Source organism: Vulpes lagopus, chromosome 14, assembly GCF_018345385.1.
Source record: "Vulpes lagopus strain Blue_001 chromosome 14, ASM1834538v1, whole genome shotgun sequence".
In the NCBI taxonomy this organism is placed as follows: Eukaryota; Metazoa; Chordata; class Mammalia; order Carnivora; family Canidae; genus Vulpes; species Vulpes lagopus.
In genome coordinates, this window is record NC_054837.1 from 10,887,167 (window position 1) to 10,906,306 (window position 19,140).

A 19,140-nucleotide genomic window follows, 5' to 3' on the forward strand; every position below is an offset into this window, starting at 1 on the left:
TCAGCTAAGGTCATGATCACAGAGTCCTAGAATTGAGCCCTGCATCAGGCTCTCTGCTCAGTGGGGAGCCTGCTTCTCTCTCTCGCTCTGCCTGCTGCTCACGCTGTGCACTCTCTCTCTCTCTCTCTCTCTCTCAAATAAATAAATAAAATCTTTTTTAAAAAAAGAATGTAGGGCAGCTCGGGTGGCTCAATGGTTTAGCGCCATCTTCGGCCCAGGGCATGATCCTGGAGACCTGGGATCGAGTCCCACATCGGGCTCCCTGCATGGAGCCTGCTTCTCCTTCTGCCTGTGTCTCTGCCTCTCTCTCTTTTTGTGCCTCTCATGAATAAATAAAAATCTTAAAAAATAAAAATAAAAATAAAAAAAGAATGTAAAAAAATCCCTTCTAGATATAAATGATGAAATAATACAACCAACATATACATGCTTCTAAGTTTCCTAAAGCCCAAGTTTCATGTCTGCATCATCAACACAAAATTTAAGGTTAGTTTTTAAATTTTGTTTTTCAAGTTTCAGAGATGGATTGTTCAATCATATAGTTTACTAATTTTCATACTGGAAAGGTATGCTCACAAATAATCATTGAGTCATGAATTATTTAGGTAGATTCTAACTGAAGTAACTGCTATTTACCAATTCTCATCTATTAACTTTTAGAAAAAAGTATTCTTGGGACAATGAAAAAGTGTATTACTTCTACAAGGATTAACTAGGAACACCTGAGCAGTGTGTGAAACCTGCAAAGTGCAGGCATATATAAGACAATACCTATGCAGCAAATAATCCTCTCTGCTCACTGTGACAGATAACCATATGAAGGCCCCAAACCAGATATCACAGCTACTCAGAAGAATGGAAACTTTTCTTCAAAACTCACTGAACGGCAGTTGTGCTGTATTTTATATTTACAAAAGCTCCAAACAGCAGTGAGGTGCTCTTGTCAAAAAGGTCCTTTCTCCTACACATCAACTAGATCTAGCTTCAAATAATATTTGAAATGAGAGAGGTAAAGAAAAGTATATCCCCATGTCCTGCCACAAAAAGAAAATGTTGAATACTGTGCAGTGACAGAAACACACATGTGGCTGTCCACATGAGTGGGTGAGTATGTGTACATGGTGTCTACATGACTAAAAGCGAAAGGCTTCATTTATCTGGTTAATCATCAATGCTCCATCACAGTTACAGAAATTTAATTTGTGGGAAGTGTCCAAATGTTAGAGAAGCACAGTGAAATATGTAAACTTAGGAAAATAAAATAACACTTAAGGTTGTGAGGTCTCCAAAACCTTTTGATCTTTTCAATTTTTCTGTTCATTTTCACTATTCTTTCTTTCTTTGTCTTCTTACTTCAATTTCTATTCAGTGATTTTTTCTTAAATAAAAGCAGTTGCAGGGATCCCTGGGTGGCGCGGCAGTTTGGCGCCTGCCTTTGGCCCAGGGCGCGATCCTGGAGACCCGGGATCGAATCCCACGTCGGGCTCCCGGTGCATGGAGCCTGCTTCTCCCTCTGTCTGTGTCTCTGCCTCTCTCTCTCTCTGACTATCATAAATAAATAAATAAATAAAAATTAAAAAAAAAAAAAAAAAAGCAGTTGCATCAGTCTACATAGTGTTCCCAAATAATTTCACCTGTTCTGGGATCCCTGGGTGGCGCAGCGGTTTAGCGCCTGCCTTTGGCCCAGGGTGCCATCCTGGAGACCCGGGATCGAATCCCACGTCGGGCTCCCAGTGCATGGAGCCTGCTTCTCCCTCTGCCTATGTCTCTGCCTCTCTCTCTCTCTGTGTGTGTGACTATCATAAATAAAAATTAAAATTAAAAAAAATATATCACCTGTTCTAAGACCTTCCTCACTACACACACACACCTACTTAAATGAGCCAAAAAAGAAAAGCCAAATCTGTGGACAGCTGGCAAGTTCTGGCACACAGCAGGTGTACAGTTGTTTTGCTTTACAATGAAAAAGTACTCACTGTTAAAAACCAAACTACCATCAACTTCAGATATAGGCCTCTGAAGATCTGACATGCCTGCTCAGGGCACACTTCATAGTAAACCTTCAAAGACCGTGACTGCCACTGATGAGGACACAACAGAAGGAAAGCAATAGAACGCATCTAATGCCAGTGTTTCAACTTGTTCTTCCAGTCACATAAATAACAGTTCACCCAGTCACACAGGCACTCTGCTCTGAAGACACCCCCAGCAAGTGAGTAACCAGTTAGGTCAGAAAATGCCAGCTATCTTACACAAAAGAGTGGTAGCACTGTCATCAAGGAAGTAATTCAGGGTGTTGATTCTGACTAACGGAAGTAGGGCAAAGGTCTATTCCTGGTACCATGCTCTGGGCCATAGGAGGACACCCAGCAGCTTATCAAAGCTGTAGCAAGGAAAAAATCTGGGGGCACCTCCAAGCCTATGGAGTAGGTCTGGGTTTAGTTTTGGCAACCCTGGAACAGAAAAAACAGCATTTCCACCTAGATCTTTCAACACATATAAGGAAGTCCCTCATCAGCTGTTCTATGAGGCGCTTCTTAAAATAATTAAGCCACAATCTATCAAAGCCCTGCCTGAACAAAAGGCTTTTGAATGGATCATGTTTCAAGCAGTGCTTGGTTTCTCCCTATCAGACTAGCACAAACCCTCTACAGGTTTTCTCCACAAAGTTTCTACTCAAAATACAAAATTCCCTGGAAAACAAGACTCTGCATCCCTATGCAATATATCCAATATCTGACCAGCAGAGAGATGGCCCTGAGTCATCTTGTCCCTTGGACAGTCCAAACCAACAGAGACACTGAGAGCACCCAAAGGAAAAGACTCTTCTCTTCAAAAATCAGTCCTGAGCTGGTAAAAGTTCCTAGAGATAATCAATAAAAATGCTACTACAAGGGAACCTGGGTGGCTCAGTTGGTGAAGCATCTACCTTCAGCTCATGTCATGAACCCCCCGCACTGAGCTCCCTGCTCCTCCAGGAACCTGCTTCTCCCTCTCCCTCTGCCTGCCACTCTGTCAATTAAAAAAAACAAAAAACAAAAAACAAAAAACAAAACACCAGACGCCTGGGTGGTGGCTCAGCAGTTGAGTGTCTGCCTTAGGCTCAGGACATGATCCTGGGATACGGGATCAAGTGCCACATCGGGCTCCCTGCATGGAGTCTGCTTCTCTCTCTGCCTGTGTCTCTACTTCTCTCTCTGTGCGTCTCTCATGAATAAATAAATAAAATCTTAAAAGAAAAAAATACTACTACCTGTCATTTACAAAGCACCTGCCATGTGCCAGACTGTGTGCTAACCACTTGACCACGAAGCACATACATACAAAGCCTGGATCTGTCTGCTCCTGAAGCCCACAGTCACTATTCTGTACCAACAAGAACTAAACCAGCCTCAAAAAGAGTGTAAAGGAAACCAGTTATGCTCTAACTAAATTAATATCACCCAATTTTAATGGAATTAATACAGGATCAGTTGTCAGAAAAACAGTAAGTTTGGGATCCCTGGGTGGCACAGTGGTTTAGCGCCTGCCTTTGGCCCAGGGCGCGATCCTGGAGACCCGGGATCGAATCCCACATCGGGCTCCCGGTGCATGGAGCCTGCTTCTCCCTCTGCCTGTGTCTCTGCCTCTCTCTCTCTCTCTCTCTCTCTCTGTGACTATCATAAAAAAAAAAAAAAAAAAAAAAAAACAGTAAGTTTATGGTGTACAAGGCGGTGGAATAGGAATAAAAAAACCCTATCTAGGGGTTTCAGGAATGTTATTGTTGGTTGTCCTTTAAGACCTAGCACACATGCTCTTTCATAAAATCTTCCCAGGCTAGAAACAATGTTTTCCTGAAACTCTTACGCTGCTCTCCTGGCTCTCCCAGGAAATCTGACTGTTTTGCATGTATTTTGAATTATGCGCACAGGTGACAATCTCCACCCGTTACACCACAAGTCTGAAGACAGACTCTACCTCCAGCTCACACTAGCATAAGACCCTGCCACAAGGCAAGTGCTCAGTGATATATTTGTTTCATGAACAAGTCTACTATGTGGTTTCATTTATAAAGCCAAACCAAACACACCAAGTCTACCACATTGTTGAACTCTCTGAAGACTGTGTGTTCCCAGCACCAGCAGAGGGCGAACCCTGAATAATGTTTATTTAATAAATCAAACATCATATTAAGATTCGCTCATCCTAAAATCCATCACATATTCAAACACCGCCACATTAATACCTTTGACAATGATGCTGTTGTTCCAGTTTTTATGACTTTGCCTCCTGTAGATGCTGATGAGCTGTTTTCAGGTTTAGTTTTTTCTACTGTTTGCGTTTTGCTTATACCAGACACTTTAGGCACTGAGCCAACACTCCTGCTTGCTTTCTTCATTCTGGGTTGCCTCTTCGTGATGCATTTACAAGCAAATCTGTGGAAAGAAATGTCATTATACTGAGAACACAAGTAGAAGAAAGGTCTTTAGAAATTTGTTTCTGAAAAATTTTACTATGCAATACATAAAAATGTCTGAAAGCTAGATGTTGATACAGAAAATAAAAGGCTGAAAAACTCTTAGACTTGTTAATCAGAATATACTCCACATTTAAGTCTTTCTCCTTGAACATTACTAGCTTGAAACTATTTTGTGCATTCTAGTTCAGTCATTAAAAGGAGTACCCTAGGGGCAACCTGGGTGGCTCAGTCAGTTAAGTATCCAACTCCGGATTTTGGCCGGGATCGAGGGGTCCTGAGATCGAGCCCCCATCCAACTCCACACTGAGCCTGAAGCCTGCTTAAGATTCATTCTCTCTCTCTCTGTCTGTCTCTCTCTCTCTCGCTCTGCCCACCCCCCTCCACTCGCAGGGGCTTGTATGTGTGTACATGTGCTCTCTAAAAAACAAAAACAAAACAAAATAAAAATTCTAGATCTCTAATGGAACTGGCTAAATACAATACAGCATACATTATTTTTAGCATTTAATGAAGCACTAACCATCCTGGTATTTGGGAATTAGCCATTTTGCAGATATTTAAGGATGATCGTATTTTCCAAACTATCTGGTATAGTCCTAATTTCAAATATATGTTGTAATAGCCTCATACAATCCAGGAGAACATCCCAGAAACTCCAACATTCAGGACCTAAATATATTTCCCAGCATATCTCTTTTATCAGGAGGCAGCATCAAAATTCCTTATCAGAGGGGATCCATGGGTGGCTCAGCAGTTTACTGCCTGCCTTCCACCCAGTGTGTGATCCTGGAGACCTGGGATCGAGTCCCCCGTCAGGCTCCCTGCATGGAGCCTGCCTGTGTCTCTGCCTCTCTCTCTCTGTCTCTCATGAATAAATAAATAAAGTCTTTAAAAAAAATCCTTATCAGAACATAAACTTCAATTTTTTGGGTTCAGAAAACAAGGCCATCTATATACCCATAAGGAATGTGACAAGTCTACCACCTAAGTAACTCGTGCTTGATTTCATAGCTTAGAGGACTCAGAAGAACACTGGCAGCACAAAAAACTGCACCCATATAAACCCTTAAATATATCTTTACTAACTATGCTAGAAAAACAATCCCTACAGTAATATCAAGTTTGGAAAGATGTCATGGGCCAGGTTGGCTTTCACAAAAATGAAACCCTATTTGAAGGTAAGAAAGTTTGTGTATGATGATTCTGAGAAACAACAATGAGCACAAAAAGAGGCTGTTGTATTCTGTGAAGATTTCTACACACTAATAAAAATAAACTTACTGAATAACATTTTGGAAAAGAAAAGGCTTGTCCCAATACCCTTAATAGCCTTAATGAATACTTTATCTAGACTGAGCACGAACACTCCAGATTTATCTTGCCTTGACATAATACAAACTGTACCAACTGGTTTGGTGGCAAGAACAGTAAGACAGGGTGAAGGGGGGCTCTGCTCCACCCTCAACATGATAAGGCCTTTGAGCTAAAAGAACACTGTTATTAACAGCAACCACAACACAGCGAAACCTCAGCAGCAAGTGTATGCTTTTCTCACCTACAGAATGAAGGAATGACACTGGATTTATCACTAACTCAAAGTACTGTGGAAAAATCAAATTCCTCAGAACCTTTCCTTCAGTTTCTCATTCTTTTTATTTACCTGCTCTTTTCTAAGTCTCCTATCTTTTAGATAGCTCCCTGAGGTTTCTTTGTTCTCTTCTCCAAATTCCATGCCCACAATCCTTTCTACACCACTCAGACCCTCTACCATTCTCTGCCAACTCATCCAGCTCCTGCTAAATGAACTTTTCCTGGACAAGTACCATCTAATAAAACTTACTGCAATAATGAAAATGTTCTATGTCTATCTGTGCTATCCAATACAGTAACCATTAGTCACTTGTGTCTACTGAGCACTGAAAATGTGGCTGGTGTGACTGAGGAACTGCATTTTCAATTTTATTTAACTGATTTATTTAACTGATTTAAACTTAAAGGTACATGGTAACTACCACACTGAACAATGTAACAGACTGTCCCTTTCCTGCTGCTACCTCTTAAAACCTAATGAATTACCATTTTCTACCCAATAGGATGGCTATAATCAGAAAGATAGAGGGGTGCCTGATTGGCTCAGTCAGTGGAGAGTTCAACTCTTGATCTCAGGATTGTAAATTCAAGCCCCACGTTGGGTACAGAAATTACTTTAAAAAAATTTCTTTTTAAAAGATGGTAACAAATGTTGGAAAGGATTTGTAGTAAATAAAACCCTCACACGCAGCTAGAAGGAATATAATATGTTGCAGCCACTTTGGAAAACAGCCTAGCAGTTCCTCAAATGGTTAAACCATAGAGTTACCATATGATCCAGCAATTCTACTCCTGGATTTATAAGCCCAAGAGAAATAAAAACATTTGTCCACACACAAACTTTTTTTTTTTTTTTTAATTTATTCATTTGAGAGAGAGACAGAGAGAACACAAGCAAGGGGAGAGGCAGAGGGAGAGGGAGAAGCAGACTCTCCCCGCTGAGCTGGGAGCTTGACATGGGGCTCGATTCCAGGACCTGGATATCACAACCTGAGCCGAAGGCAGATGCTCAACCATCTGAGCCATCCAGGTGCCCATCACACACAAACTTATATACAAACGTCCACAGACACATTAATTATAATAGCCACAAAATTGGAAACAACCCAAACAACATTTAAATTACTTTTTACTTATCAACATGTATTTGTTATTTACTGGATACATATTACTATCAACCTATTTGTGTTTATATGCCTTCTGCATACAAGATAACTTTTTGTTTCAATTCCAAATGTCTACCAATTGATGAATGGATAAACAAAATGTGGTATATCCATCTAACAGAATATTATTTGGGCATAAAAAAGAAACGAACTACCAATACATAGTACAACCCTGAAAATATTAAACCGATTAAAAAAAACAGACACAAGGAATCATGTAGTGCATGATTCCATTTATACATATTGCCCAGAATAGACAAATTCATAGAGACAAAGTAGATTAGAGGTTGTCAGAGGCTAGGGTAGCAGGAATGGATACTGACTGCTAATGGATACAGAATTTCTTTTTTGGAATGAAACATTCTATAATTAGATTGTGGTAAAGGTTGTAAACTCTGAATATACTGAAAACCACTCAATTTTACACTTTAAAGTGGGTGAATTGTGAAGCACATGAACTGTATCTTAATAAAGTGGTTACAAAAACCAAAATAAAAACTACCTGGGGAGCCTAGCTGGCTCAGCTGGAAGAGCACGTGACTACTGATGTTGGGGCTGAGTTCAAACCCCAAGTTGGGTGTACAGGTTACTTAAAAATAAAATCTTAAAAAAAAAAAAAAAACCTAAAGAACATCAGACAAGGACTTGTAGAAAGCAAATCCCAATATTATAAAATACCCAAAGAAAGATCAGAGAGAAGACAAGCAGCACAGCCAAAAACTTTAAAAATGCTGAGATATACACTGGTCCAAGAGACTGGCAGCTTGAGATCTTAGATCTCAAACCACTGGTTCTCACTCACATTGGAACCAAAGCTCCCTTTCTCTAACAAATACGTAAATACATCTTTGCTACTGAAGTGAAATCCAAAGCTAACCTATTTATTAAATACAAACAAGTACTTTCTAAAAATATCTACATAATTTGGCATAAAAAATAAAAATAAAAACATAAAAAATAAAAGTAATTTGTAAGTAAAACAAATGTGAATTTCAATATATGAATTTTCAAGCAAGACCATATGAGGAATAAGAGTCAGAAATCTATACCTCTAAGTTAAATCCTTGTGAATTTGACTACAAAGTCTTGACTTGGATACTTGATAGTACTCTAAATGAGATACCATGCCATCTATCATACATGCTATCAACCATGTGATTTTCTAAAAGGATGGATGAATCACTAAAAGGATGGTTAATTTTTGACTGAGCCATGGAATGCAGACATTTGGTTAAATTATTCTAGGTATAAGGTCGTCTCTTTTTGTTTTAATAAGATCCGTAATTTCTATTTTACTTTTTTTTTAAGATTTTATTTATTTATTCATGAGAGACACAGAGGGAGAGAGGCAGAGACGCAGGCAGAGGGAGAAGTAGGCTCCATGCAGGGAGCCCGACGTGGGACTCGGGACTCGATACCAGGTCCCCAGGATCAGGTCCTGGGTTGAAGGCAGCGCTAAACCGCAGAGCCACCCAGGCTGCCCTTTACTTTTTGTTTTTGTTTGTTGTGTAAGGATGTTTCTGAATGAGATTAACATTTGAATTCATAGAGATTCCTGACTCACTGAGTTGGGATGCTGGTCTTTTCCCGTCTTTGGACTCTACCTGAAAAACTGGCTCTTCTTGGGTCTCAAGTCCACCAACTTTCAGGCTTGGATTTACACTATCAACTCTCCTGGTTCTCAGACCTTCAGACTCAGACTGGAACTTACTATTGGCTCTCCTAGGTCTCGAGCTTGCTGACTGCAGATCCTGATACTTCTCAGCTTCCATGATCATGTGAGTCAACTCCTTATAATAAATCTCTTTGTGTGTGTGTGTGTGTGTGTGTGTGTGTGTGTGTGTGTCTAGGTCCTACTGGTTCTGCTCCTCTAGACAACCCTGACTAATCCATTTGGTAAAGCTGAGAAGAAAACAATTTCTCCTCAATGCCTACAGTAACTGCATTCCTGGAAAATTCCATCTATACCAAAACTCCACTTAAAAAATGCCTTCTTTGTATAAAATGGAATTAAATTTCTAGGCTCAGTAATAAACAATTTTTTTTCTATCTACATAAATTATTCAGCAAGATATTCCAAAGTTGTAACAGATCACAGGAAAGTTTGATTTTATGGAACCAACACTTCAATGAGTCTAAAATTCCATGCCCCTCCCTACTACATTTCAAAAGCAACCACCAACCATTGAATTCATGGAAAGTTTCCATGATTTTCTAAAATGAGCCCTATCTAAGGGCAAAGATCCTCAAAAACAGATTCTAACTCACCAGATCTTGGCCCCTACCTGGTTAAGAAGGAGGAATTACTGGCCCTGCCTAGAGAGCCTTGAGTCCCCTGAGCACTGGAGCAATTACAGAGTGGAGGGAAAGGATGAGCACAGCTCACAGCACTTCAAGTACCTGAAAGTTGAAAAAAGGGGTGTGGTGTAAGTAACTACTATCCCTTCCCCAATCCTGCTCAGGGCTGTCATTAGCATCTGTCATTACCTCTAGTCCAGAGAAGTCAAGGTTTGAGAGGAATAAAAAGTAGCTCTCCACTGGGTGTTTTTCTGTATGTTGGTAAATTGAACACCAATAAAAATTAATTTATTAAAAAAAAAAAAGTAGCTCTCCTCACAATAACAGTATGGATCCTGTCTCCCTATACATACTAAGAATAATCTCAAGCTACAATAAATATAGGAAGTATGTCAGATGTATTCCTCAAATAAGATTTCTTTAAAACATCAACACTGATGCACTGCCTACAAAACAGGGAACAGCACCAAAGGCCTTGAGCCTCTCTCACAGGACAGACTGTGTCCCAGCTGTGGTGTACCTGGAACAGTCCACTAAATTCTCTCAAGAGCCCATACAGGCACTGACAGGCTCAGAGAGTATAACTCACTCTCCGTGGGTTACCATTCTTCAGGGACAGTAGACTGAATCCAAACCCCACACCCTGCCTGCCTCTCCATACGGTCCCCAGTGCAACCATACACAAGAACTTCAGAAATGTGCAGTTTTCATCGCAACAAATATTTCACAAGATATGAACAAACTATAACACTAAAACTATACTGCTCAATCTGCCCCTTCTAGATTTATCCACTTATCATTTGAGCCAGTGCTGATATACTTGACCAAATTTTTTTTCATTTTGAAGGTACTAATTGTCATGTTATTTAATATAAAATCTATCTTTTTAGAGCAGAAAATTTATCACCAGTTCTAAATATGTATTAAGTTTCAGTTGCAAAAATAAAATTCTTAGCTATAATCATATTAATTTATAGATACCTACTACTTTTTCAATTAAAATAATAATTTGTTAGGCCTGGGCAGAGACATAACTGCCCTCATTTTACAGAAATAATCCTGCACTTAGAAGGCAGCAATCTGGGTGGCTAGAACTCTCACCAGGATGTCCCTGTACTTGGGTTCCCCAGGACAGGATTTACAGCTCCAGGAGCCCTGCCTAAAGCTAATTACACATCCACAGCCACACAGGAAGCTTGCGTTTCCTTTACATCTATGAGGAAATCACATAATTAAAACCTACCGAAGAGGGCAGCCCGGGTGGCTCAGCGGTTTAGCGCCGCCTTCAACCCCGGGCCTGATCCTGGAGACCTGGGATGGAGTTCCATATCGGGCTCCCTACATGGAGCCGGCTTCCCCCTCTGCCTGCGTCTCTGCCTCTGCTTCTGTCTCTGCCTCTCTCTGTGTCTCTCATGAATAAATAAAATCTTAAAAACAACAACAACAACAAAAAAAACAAAGGACCATCTCTTACCTGCCAGATATAGTAGACAAAATACTACTTAAAAGTCAAACCACAGGACGGCCTGGCTGGCTCAATTGGTAGAGCATTCAACTCTTGGTCTCAGGGTTGTGAGTTCAAGCCCCATGTTGGGGCGTAGAGATTACTTGGAGAAAAAAAAAATCAAACCACAGACTCTTAAAAATGGTAAATATTTTGGAGGCCATTTATAGGAAATCTTGCATGCAACACCACTGACAAGAAATCTTTTAGTTACAAGCATCTACTGTTGGAGGAAACTGACCACTAAAAAGTTATGAGCAAGTCATTATTTACTCAATGTTCACTGATTACTTACTTTGTACCATGGGAAATGCCAGTTCTCTAGGATACTAGTCAGACAAGACATAAATAAATACATGAATAAAGATAATTAAAACAAAACACCTATTTTCAAGGAGTTCATAGTTTAGTAGAAGAAACAAGATACATAAACAGTGAAGAAGACCCCATCCCTCATAAATTCTACTGAAAAAACAACATAAGTAGATAAACAAAGTACAATGGCCATAGAAAGAGCTAGTCCTTGGTTCCACCTCTGGGGAACCAGGTGAGAACCTCACAGAAGTGTGAGAAAGCATAAGCTCACCTGAAGGACTCTAAGAACGTGGGTCTGGCTAGAACACAGAAATGTCAAAAGGGCTAGTGGGGAAGGGCCCAGAAGGCCAGTCAAGCCCTGGCCTTTGTCCAATACAGGATGGCAAACTACAGACTAAAGTTAGTGCAGCCCTAACTTGGATTTGTAGTTCCTATTTTTATTTTTTGTTTTATTTTTTTTTTTAATTTTTATTTATTTATGATAGTCACACACACACACACACAGAGAGAGAGAGAGAGAGGCAGAGGGAGAAGCAGGCTCCATGCACCGGGAGCCCGACGTGGGATTCGATCCTGGGTCTCCAGGATCGCGCCCTGGGCCAAAGGCAGGCGCCAAACCGCTGCGCCACCCAGGGATCCCAGGATTTGTAGTTCCTAAAGATGAACCCAGCACTGTTGTGGAGGATGGGCTGAAAGGACATAATATGGTGGTGGGGCTCAGGCGTGAGAATGCCTCATTGGCATCTCCTTCTCTGTCACTTCTTTCCTCTGATTTGACTCTAAGTTCTCTTCACTCAAAAGTACCATTCTTCGGGCACCTGGGTGACCCAGTCGGTTAAACATTAGACTCTTGATTTCAGCTTAGGTCATGATCTCAGGGTTGTGAGATGGAGCCCCTAGTTGGGTTCTGCTCAGTGCAGAGTCTGGTTGTCCTTCTCCCTCTGTTCCTCCTCCTGGCTCTCTCTCATAAATAAATAAAATCTTGAAAAAAAAAAAAAAAAAAAACAACTCACAGCCCACAGCTCTCCCAGGATCTGAAGACCACCACAGTGCTACTGTACACCTGCCTTTCTTCCACAATGGCCCCATGAATCTCCAGCCACACCTCCAGATTCAGCACCATTTGTCCATCAGCAATGGACAGGCTCAGGCCCTTGGAACTGGACACAGATGCTACACAGATCTGGTCTGGCAAGCAGAGCTCAGTGTGACTATTCTCTTGATCTAGACACTGAGCTCCTCTTAAAGAAAAACTGCTTTTCTAGGAGCTACCAGAGGCACACTGAGTTCACAGTTACCTAATACTCACCTGTCTTTTTCATACAAATAGTCACTAAGCTGCTTTTTCTCTTTTTTCCCCTAACATTTTATTACAAAAATTTCCAAACACACAGAAATACTGATGAAATTGTAAACACCTCACTGCTTTCCTTTTCATAGCTGTGTAATTTATGTTCTGAAAAAATTTACATCTGTATCTGATCAAATTTTCATTTGGTCAGATTTAGCGCAAGGCTTCAGCGTTTAGGATACCTTAAAATTCTGACTTTGACTTAAAACCCACAGTTCTCTCTCGAACAAGTGCTGTCTTTAACCTAAGTCACAGGTCCACCCAGGATCCCCATTTTCAATACAAGGACGTTGGATTCTAAGGAATCTCGAAGGTACCTTCTGACCCCAAAACCCTTCTAACTTAGCAAAATTCATGGAACTGATGACAATGTCACGTAGGTCAGAGCCATGACAAGACTCCCTCTGGGTCTCAGAAACAGTAGCAGAGTACTGAACTAATATCAGCAGAGCTAGGTTCAAGCTCTGACTTTGCCATATAAGCTGTGTGACTGCAGGCAGATCTCTTCGTCTCTGTATCTTTGCAACTGTTTCCTCTCTTCTAAGAAGGGTTGATAAAATCTAACTATGGAGTTCTTGGACAAAATAACATGTATAGACAAATTTAAAGGACAAAAATCCTGATACACATTCCAGGGGAATTCACTTCTCCAACACACAGAAGTCAGAAACACAGTGCAACAACCCAAGATCAGGTGTGGCACTTTATCTCAGTGATTCAGAAACCACCCACCTATGAAGAGCACACCGATCAAGTTTCAAAAATAATGCCCAAAGGACCTTGAAAATTTACCTTAACTGTCATGATACTGCATCATGAAGGATACACCCTGCATGGAGAATACTGACACTGTCTTGGGAACTGCTGGAGAGCTGAGGCCCCTCCCTCAGCAAGACGCACCTTCAGCCCTGGCAGCATGTGGGACAGGAATTTGATGGCAACTCCAGAGGCATCCTCTATCTCTTCCTCCTCTACAGTCACACCAGGATCTTAACACTGTCACTACTTTTTCCTTTGAACACCTCTTAATCACCTCTAATTAGAACCTCTTTTTCCTTCTGTTATACAAAATGTATTGCTATTTAAAACTATTTAAATTTGTTACTTAATTGATACTTTAAAAAATCTGTGCTCCTTTAAAACAACCAGGATCCCAGAGGCTGCTCTACTTTGCACTAACAAATCTGTATCCACAGGCAAGCTACCCAACCTCTCTGAAATCTCAGTTTCCTCATAGAGAAAATGGGCTGCTGATGCTACCTCCCTTATAAGGATGTTGAGAGGATTAAATGAAGTAATGAACCTAAACTGTTTAGCAGAGTGACAGCCCACGGTAAAGATGGGATAAATGTGAGCTATCATAATGTAGAGAAGAACACACTGCATGCCCTAAGTATGACTAATGCCTTATTAAAGTAAAAGCAGTGATTCAAAAGACACTTTGTAAGAGAAACCCTTTATAAGGAATGACTAAAGACTGTTTATACTCACTACTTAAATTATATATCATTGCACATAGATGTCAACAAACACTTGCCTCTGGTTTTCTCCCACTGAAAATTATATATCAGGAAATATTGAAAATATATGGTAGAGAGTTCACTAGAATGATAATCAAGAAACCTGAACTGTGGTCACAAGCCTGACAAGTTTGCATGACCTTGATAAGTCATGCTAAATTCTGTGAGCCTTGTTTATAAGGCAAGGAGAATGGATTAAGATCTTTCAGAAATCCAAAAATTCTTTTTTAATATTGTATTTATTTATTCATGAGAGACACAGAGAGAAAGAGGCAGAGACACAGGCAGAGGGAGAAGCAGGCTCCAGGCAGGGAGCCTGACATGGACTCAATCCCAGATCCCCAGGATCACACCCCGGGCCAAAGGCAGTGCTAAACCGCTGGGCCACCAGGGCTGCCCAGAAATCCAAAAATTCTATTCCATAATTTATACCATTCAGAACCAGGAATCAAAACTACTTTTAAAAAGGAAACTGCTGATTAGCTATGATTTTTTTTTATGCCTATGAATATCCCACTAAAAAATCCAAAAAGGGTTTCAACCCCAACTATCTAAATAATTTCTTTCTCTTATTTCACAAACTCCATATTTGAAATGGAGGGATCATATTAAAATTGTAAATTAAGTACAGACTTAAAACACTGAGGAAAAAGCATCACACAGTCAAGGGAAAACTGAAATTTAGGAAACTAGCCACACTGGAGTCAGTAACTACATGTTACTAAATGAATCAAAACCAAAAACCAATCTGAAAATACCACGTGGCCTACAAAAACCAAATAGAACGCAGAAAACAAATTCAATAAGAAACGTTTTAATTAGATAAGTCCTAATGCAACAGACTGATCCAACTCTGAATTCCTCAACAGATACATGTTTCTAACCCTTCTTTCCTGAATTATGACACACACTGAAAAAAGTACATTTAAATGTACACATTTTATGGACCTCGAGCGAGACTCTTGAAAAAGTCAAGGCTTACTCAGAGGAAAAGCGTGAGCCTGTCATGTCAAAAAACTGCACATGGGATCCCTGGGTGGCGCAGCGGTTTGGCGCCTGCCTTTGGCCCAGGGCGCGATCCTGGAGACCCGGGATCGAATCCCACGTCAGGCTCCCGGTGCATGGAGCCTGCTTCTCCCTCTACCTATGTCTCTGCCTCTCTCTCTCTCTCTCTCTGTATGACTCTCATAAATAAATAATAAAAAAAAAAAAATTAAAAAAAAAAAACTGCACATGTGCAAGTGGGCGTGTATGCAAGATGCATGAAACAGAGAGAGGAAGGAAAGAAGCCTAGGTGAAATGTCTTTGGATATACAATTCTCTGCTTAGTCTGAATCCACATACAAAAGTCCATTACTGGCCAAAATACAATGCTTACTAAGCAGCTGACAATTATAATGCCTACTGACAATTTTCAAATGTTTATTTTTATTGTAACACAGTATCTTCTCATTTTTAACACCGATTTTTAAAAGTTTTTTTACTTATTTAAGTAACCTCTACACCCAACATGGGCTTGAACTCACAACCCAGATCAAGAGTCACATGGTCTTCTGACTGAGCCAGCCAGGTGCCCTGACACCGATTTTATTTCATGCCTAAAATCAAAGTGTGATTATCAACTAATGTACATGTTTAATATGGTAGTTTGTCTTGTTATGATATTGTTTCCAGAAATCAATGACCCACATTACGATTTACTGAGGCAGAAAGGTGGCATTCAGATCCACCTTTCCTCTACTTCCACTTTCAACCCTGAGAAGGAAACAACTTTGCCCCAGTGTCTTCTCCTTAGCCTAGGGGTATACACCCTTGAAGACCCCTATGGTCACAGAAGAAGAGAAAAACAGTTTCCTCTATGATTTCCCCTCACTTCCCCTCACAGCTTTCTCCTTTCCATCTGGCCATGCTCTGCAGAGGGGGCATCAAAAGGACAAAGGCTACACTGACCAGCCATGCCCAAGTGAATACTGAAGTTAGCCATAAGGAGTTGACAGCAAGAAGGGCAAACAGCCCAAAAGGAAGGTCAAGGGCCAAGTCAGACTGCAGTGGAATGTGATAAAAAAAATTGAGGAGATGAAGGATAAAGACCTTTCCAAACTTTAGCTTCATTAAAGGGAGAGTCATGAGTCGGTAGAGATACTTTGTTGGTGTTGCTGGTGTTTAAATATAAGCAGCTGGGCAGCCCCGGTGGTGCAGCAGTTTAGCGCTGCCTGCAGCCCAGGGTGTGATCCTGGAGACCTGGGATCGAGTCCCACGTCGGGCTTCCTGCATGGAGCCTGCTTCTCCCTCTGCCTCTCTCTCTCTCTCTCTGAATAAATAAATAAATAAAAATCTTTAAAAAAATAATAAATATAAGCAGCTGCCTGGAGACCATCAGCCGGCCAACAAGAAAGGCCAGCACTAAAAAAAAAGAAAAAAGAAAAAAGAAAAGAAAGGCCACCACTGCACCAGCACACCTGATTCTCATCATCAGCCTACATGGCTGGAAAGGAGGAAGAAACTGGGGTCAGGGAGGTAAATAGCTTGCCCAAAGTCTGAGCTCTTTCCATTAAACCACAGCTGCTGATAGGATACTAAGGAGTTAATTATCAGCAACAAAAATTCAAAGGCACAACTCTACATCCATTTGGTTTTGGCCAGAGAGAAGCCCACTAGTATTAACTTATGATTTCTATGACTCTACAAGATTCTACAAGGAAATCTTTAGAAACTAGAAGCTCCCTGGATTTTTCAAACTTAGAACCATAAATCTTCTCCTTTTTATTGCTTGCCAGATTAAAAACAAAAAACAACAACAACAAAAAAAACCCACAAAACTAATCTTTAAAAAAATTTTTTTTAAAGATTTTATTCATTTATTCATGAGAGACACAGAGAGAGAGAGGCAGAGACACATGCAGAGGGAGAAGTAGGCTCCATGCAAGGAGCCTGATGTGGGACTCGATCCCGGGACTCCAGGATCACGCCCTGGGCCAAAGGCAGATACCAAACCGCTGAGCCACCCAGGGACTCCCCCCAAAATTTTTTTTTCAAACTCCAGTTAGTTAACATACAGTGTAATATTAGTTTCAGGTATACAATATAGTGATTCAACTCTTCCATACATAACCCAGTGCTCATCACAAGTGCACTACTTCATCGCCATCACCTATTGAACACCCCCTCACATACCCATAACCATCAGTTTGTTCTCTAGAGTTAAGCATCTGTTCTTGGTTTGCCTCTCTCTTTTCAAAAAAAACTAATCTTATACCAAGACTTCTTCAGATCCATTTCTGGAGATTTCTCTTTTTTAATATAAACTGCTGAAAAGGCCGTTAAACTGACAATACTTAACATTCCAGACAAGTGAGAAGGCTGGAAAAGGACAGCCTAAAAGAATTTCTGGCTACAGTACACAAATGATTTTTCCAGATTTAGTCCAAAACAAATTGGCTCCCAAAGTTCAAATTCCCAGAATGCAAAAAATTTTGTCTCCTCTGGCCATTCCCTCCTAACCCAAGGTTTGCGAATATTTACAAAAAGAAAACGTTTATTCAGGACCCCTTCAAGCCATGGCTTTATGCTTGGAGTTCTGGCAGGCAGTTACACAACTGCACAATGTTATATTCATAAAATAAACCATCAGCCTTATTTTTAATTAAAAACATCAATTTGATATATTTTTACATTTATAACAAACTCTGATCCAAAACACAAAATGAAAGCTTTTCTTTGCATTTCACAAATTGTTCAAATGTAACAGTGTAAAAAATCCTTTAAAAAATAAGCTTAAGAAAAAAAAATTTTTTTTAAATAAAAAATAAGCTTAAGGGGGTGGGGGGTGTACCTGGGTGGCTCAGTCAGTTAAGTGTCTGCTTTCTTTTTTTCTTTTTTTTTTTTTTTTTAAGTGTCTGCTTTCAGTTCAGGTAGTGATTCTGGGGTCCTGGGATCCAGCCAAGTCGGGCTCCCTGCTCAGCAGGGAATCTGCTTGTCCCTCTCCCTCTGTGCACCCCCTACTCGTACTCTCTGTCAAATAAATAAATAAAATCTAAAAAAACAAAACAAAACAAAACAAAACTTAAGGGGATGCCCAGCTGACCCAGTCAGAACATGTAACTCTCAATCTCCAGGCTGTGAGTTCAAGCCTCACACTGGGTGTAGAGCTTACTTAAAAATAACTAAATAAATGTTTAATTTAAATAAATAAATAATTAATTTTAAAAAGAAGCTTAAAATTTTAGATTTGAACCACTTCACTAGAACCACCAAAATGAAAGAGACAGACTAAGGGTCAGTGAGGGTGTAAACACCTGGAACTCTCACACATTGCTGTTAGAAGTATAAAACAGTAATGCTACTTTGGAAAACGTTTTGGCAGTTTCTCATAAATTTAAATACATACTTACCATATTACTCAGTAATTCCCACCCCAGGTATTTATTGAAAAGAATAAAACATATATGCACACAAAGACATACACAAATGTTCACAGCAGCTCTTTAAAAATACATATAATACCTCCAAATCAGGGATGCCTGTGGCTCAGTGGTTAAGAGTCTGCCTTCGGCTCAGAGCGAGGTCCTGGAGTTCCGGGATCAAGTCCCATATCGGGCTCCCTGCATGGAGCCTGCTTCTCCCTCTGCCTAGGTCTCTGCCTCTCTCTCTCTCTGTGTGTGTCTCCAATGAATAAATAAATAAAATCTTAAAAAAAAAAAGAAAACCTCCAAATCAGAAACAACCAAATGACTGTCAACACGAGAATGCACAAACTATGGCATAGCTATATAATGAAATAAAACCCAGCAAAAAAAAAAAAGGGAAGAATGCACTGATAACATGGAACAGCCTGGATGAATTTCAAAAGCATTATGATAAATAAAAGAAGCCTGGGGAACACCTGAGGGGCTCAGTCCATTGAGCTTCTAACTCTTGATTTCTGCTCAGGTAGTGAT

At 40.3% G+C, this 19,140-nt stretch overlaps 1 protein-coding gene across 7 annotated transcripts in view; it reads right to left on the bottom strand.

The window, feature by feature from the left end:
* The window catches only part of SPECC1L (sperm antigen with calponin homology and coiled-coil domains 1 like), a 128,927-nt gene that overhangs the window by 92,220 nt on the left and 17,567 nt on the right, over positions 1-19,140 (bottom strand). For 3 of the 7 annotated variants that reach the window (XM_041728793.1, XM_041728792.1, XM_041728787.1), the window contains one exon: positions 4,226-4,415. In XM_041728793.1, coding sequence (XP_041584727.1) covers positions 4,226-4,378 — 153 coding nt within the window. In that variant the 5' untranslated portion in view covers positions 4,379-4,415. Of the gene's footprint in view, positions 1-4,225; positions 4,416-9,500; positions 9,616-10,987; positions 11,121-18,706; positions 18,769-19,140 lie in introns of those variants that run through there. The other 4 variants (XM_041728786.1, XM_041728790.1, XM_041728788.1 and 1 more) reach the window with 3 other exon arrangements.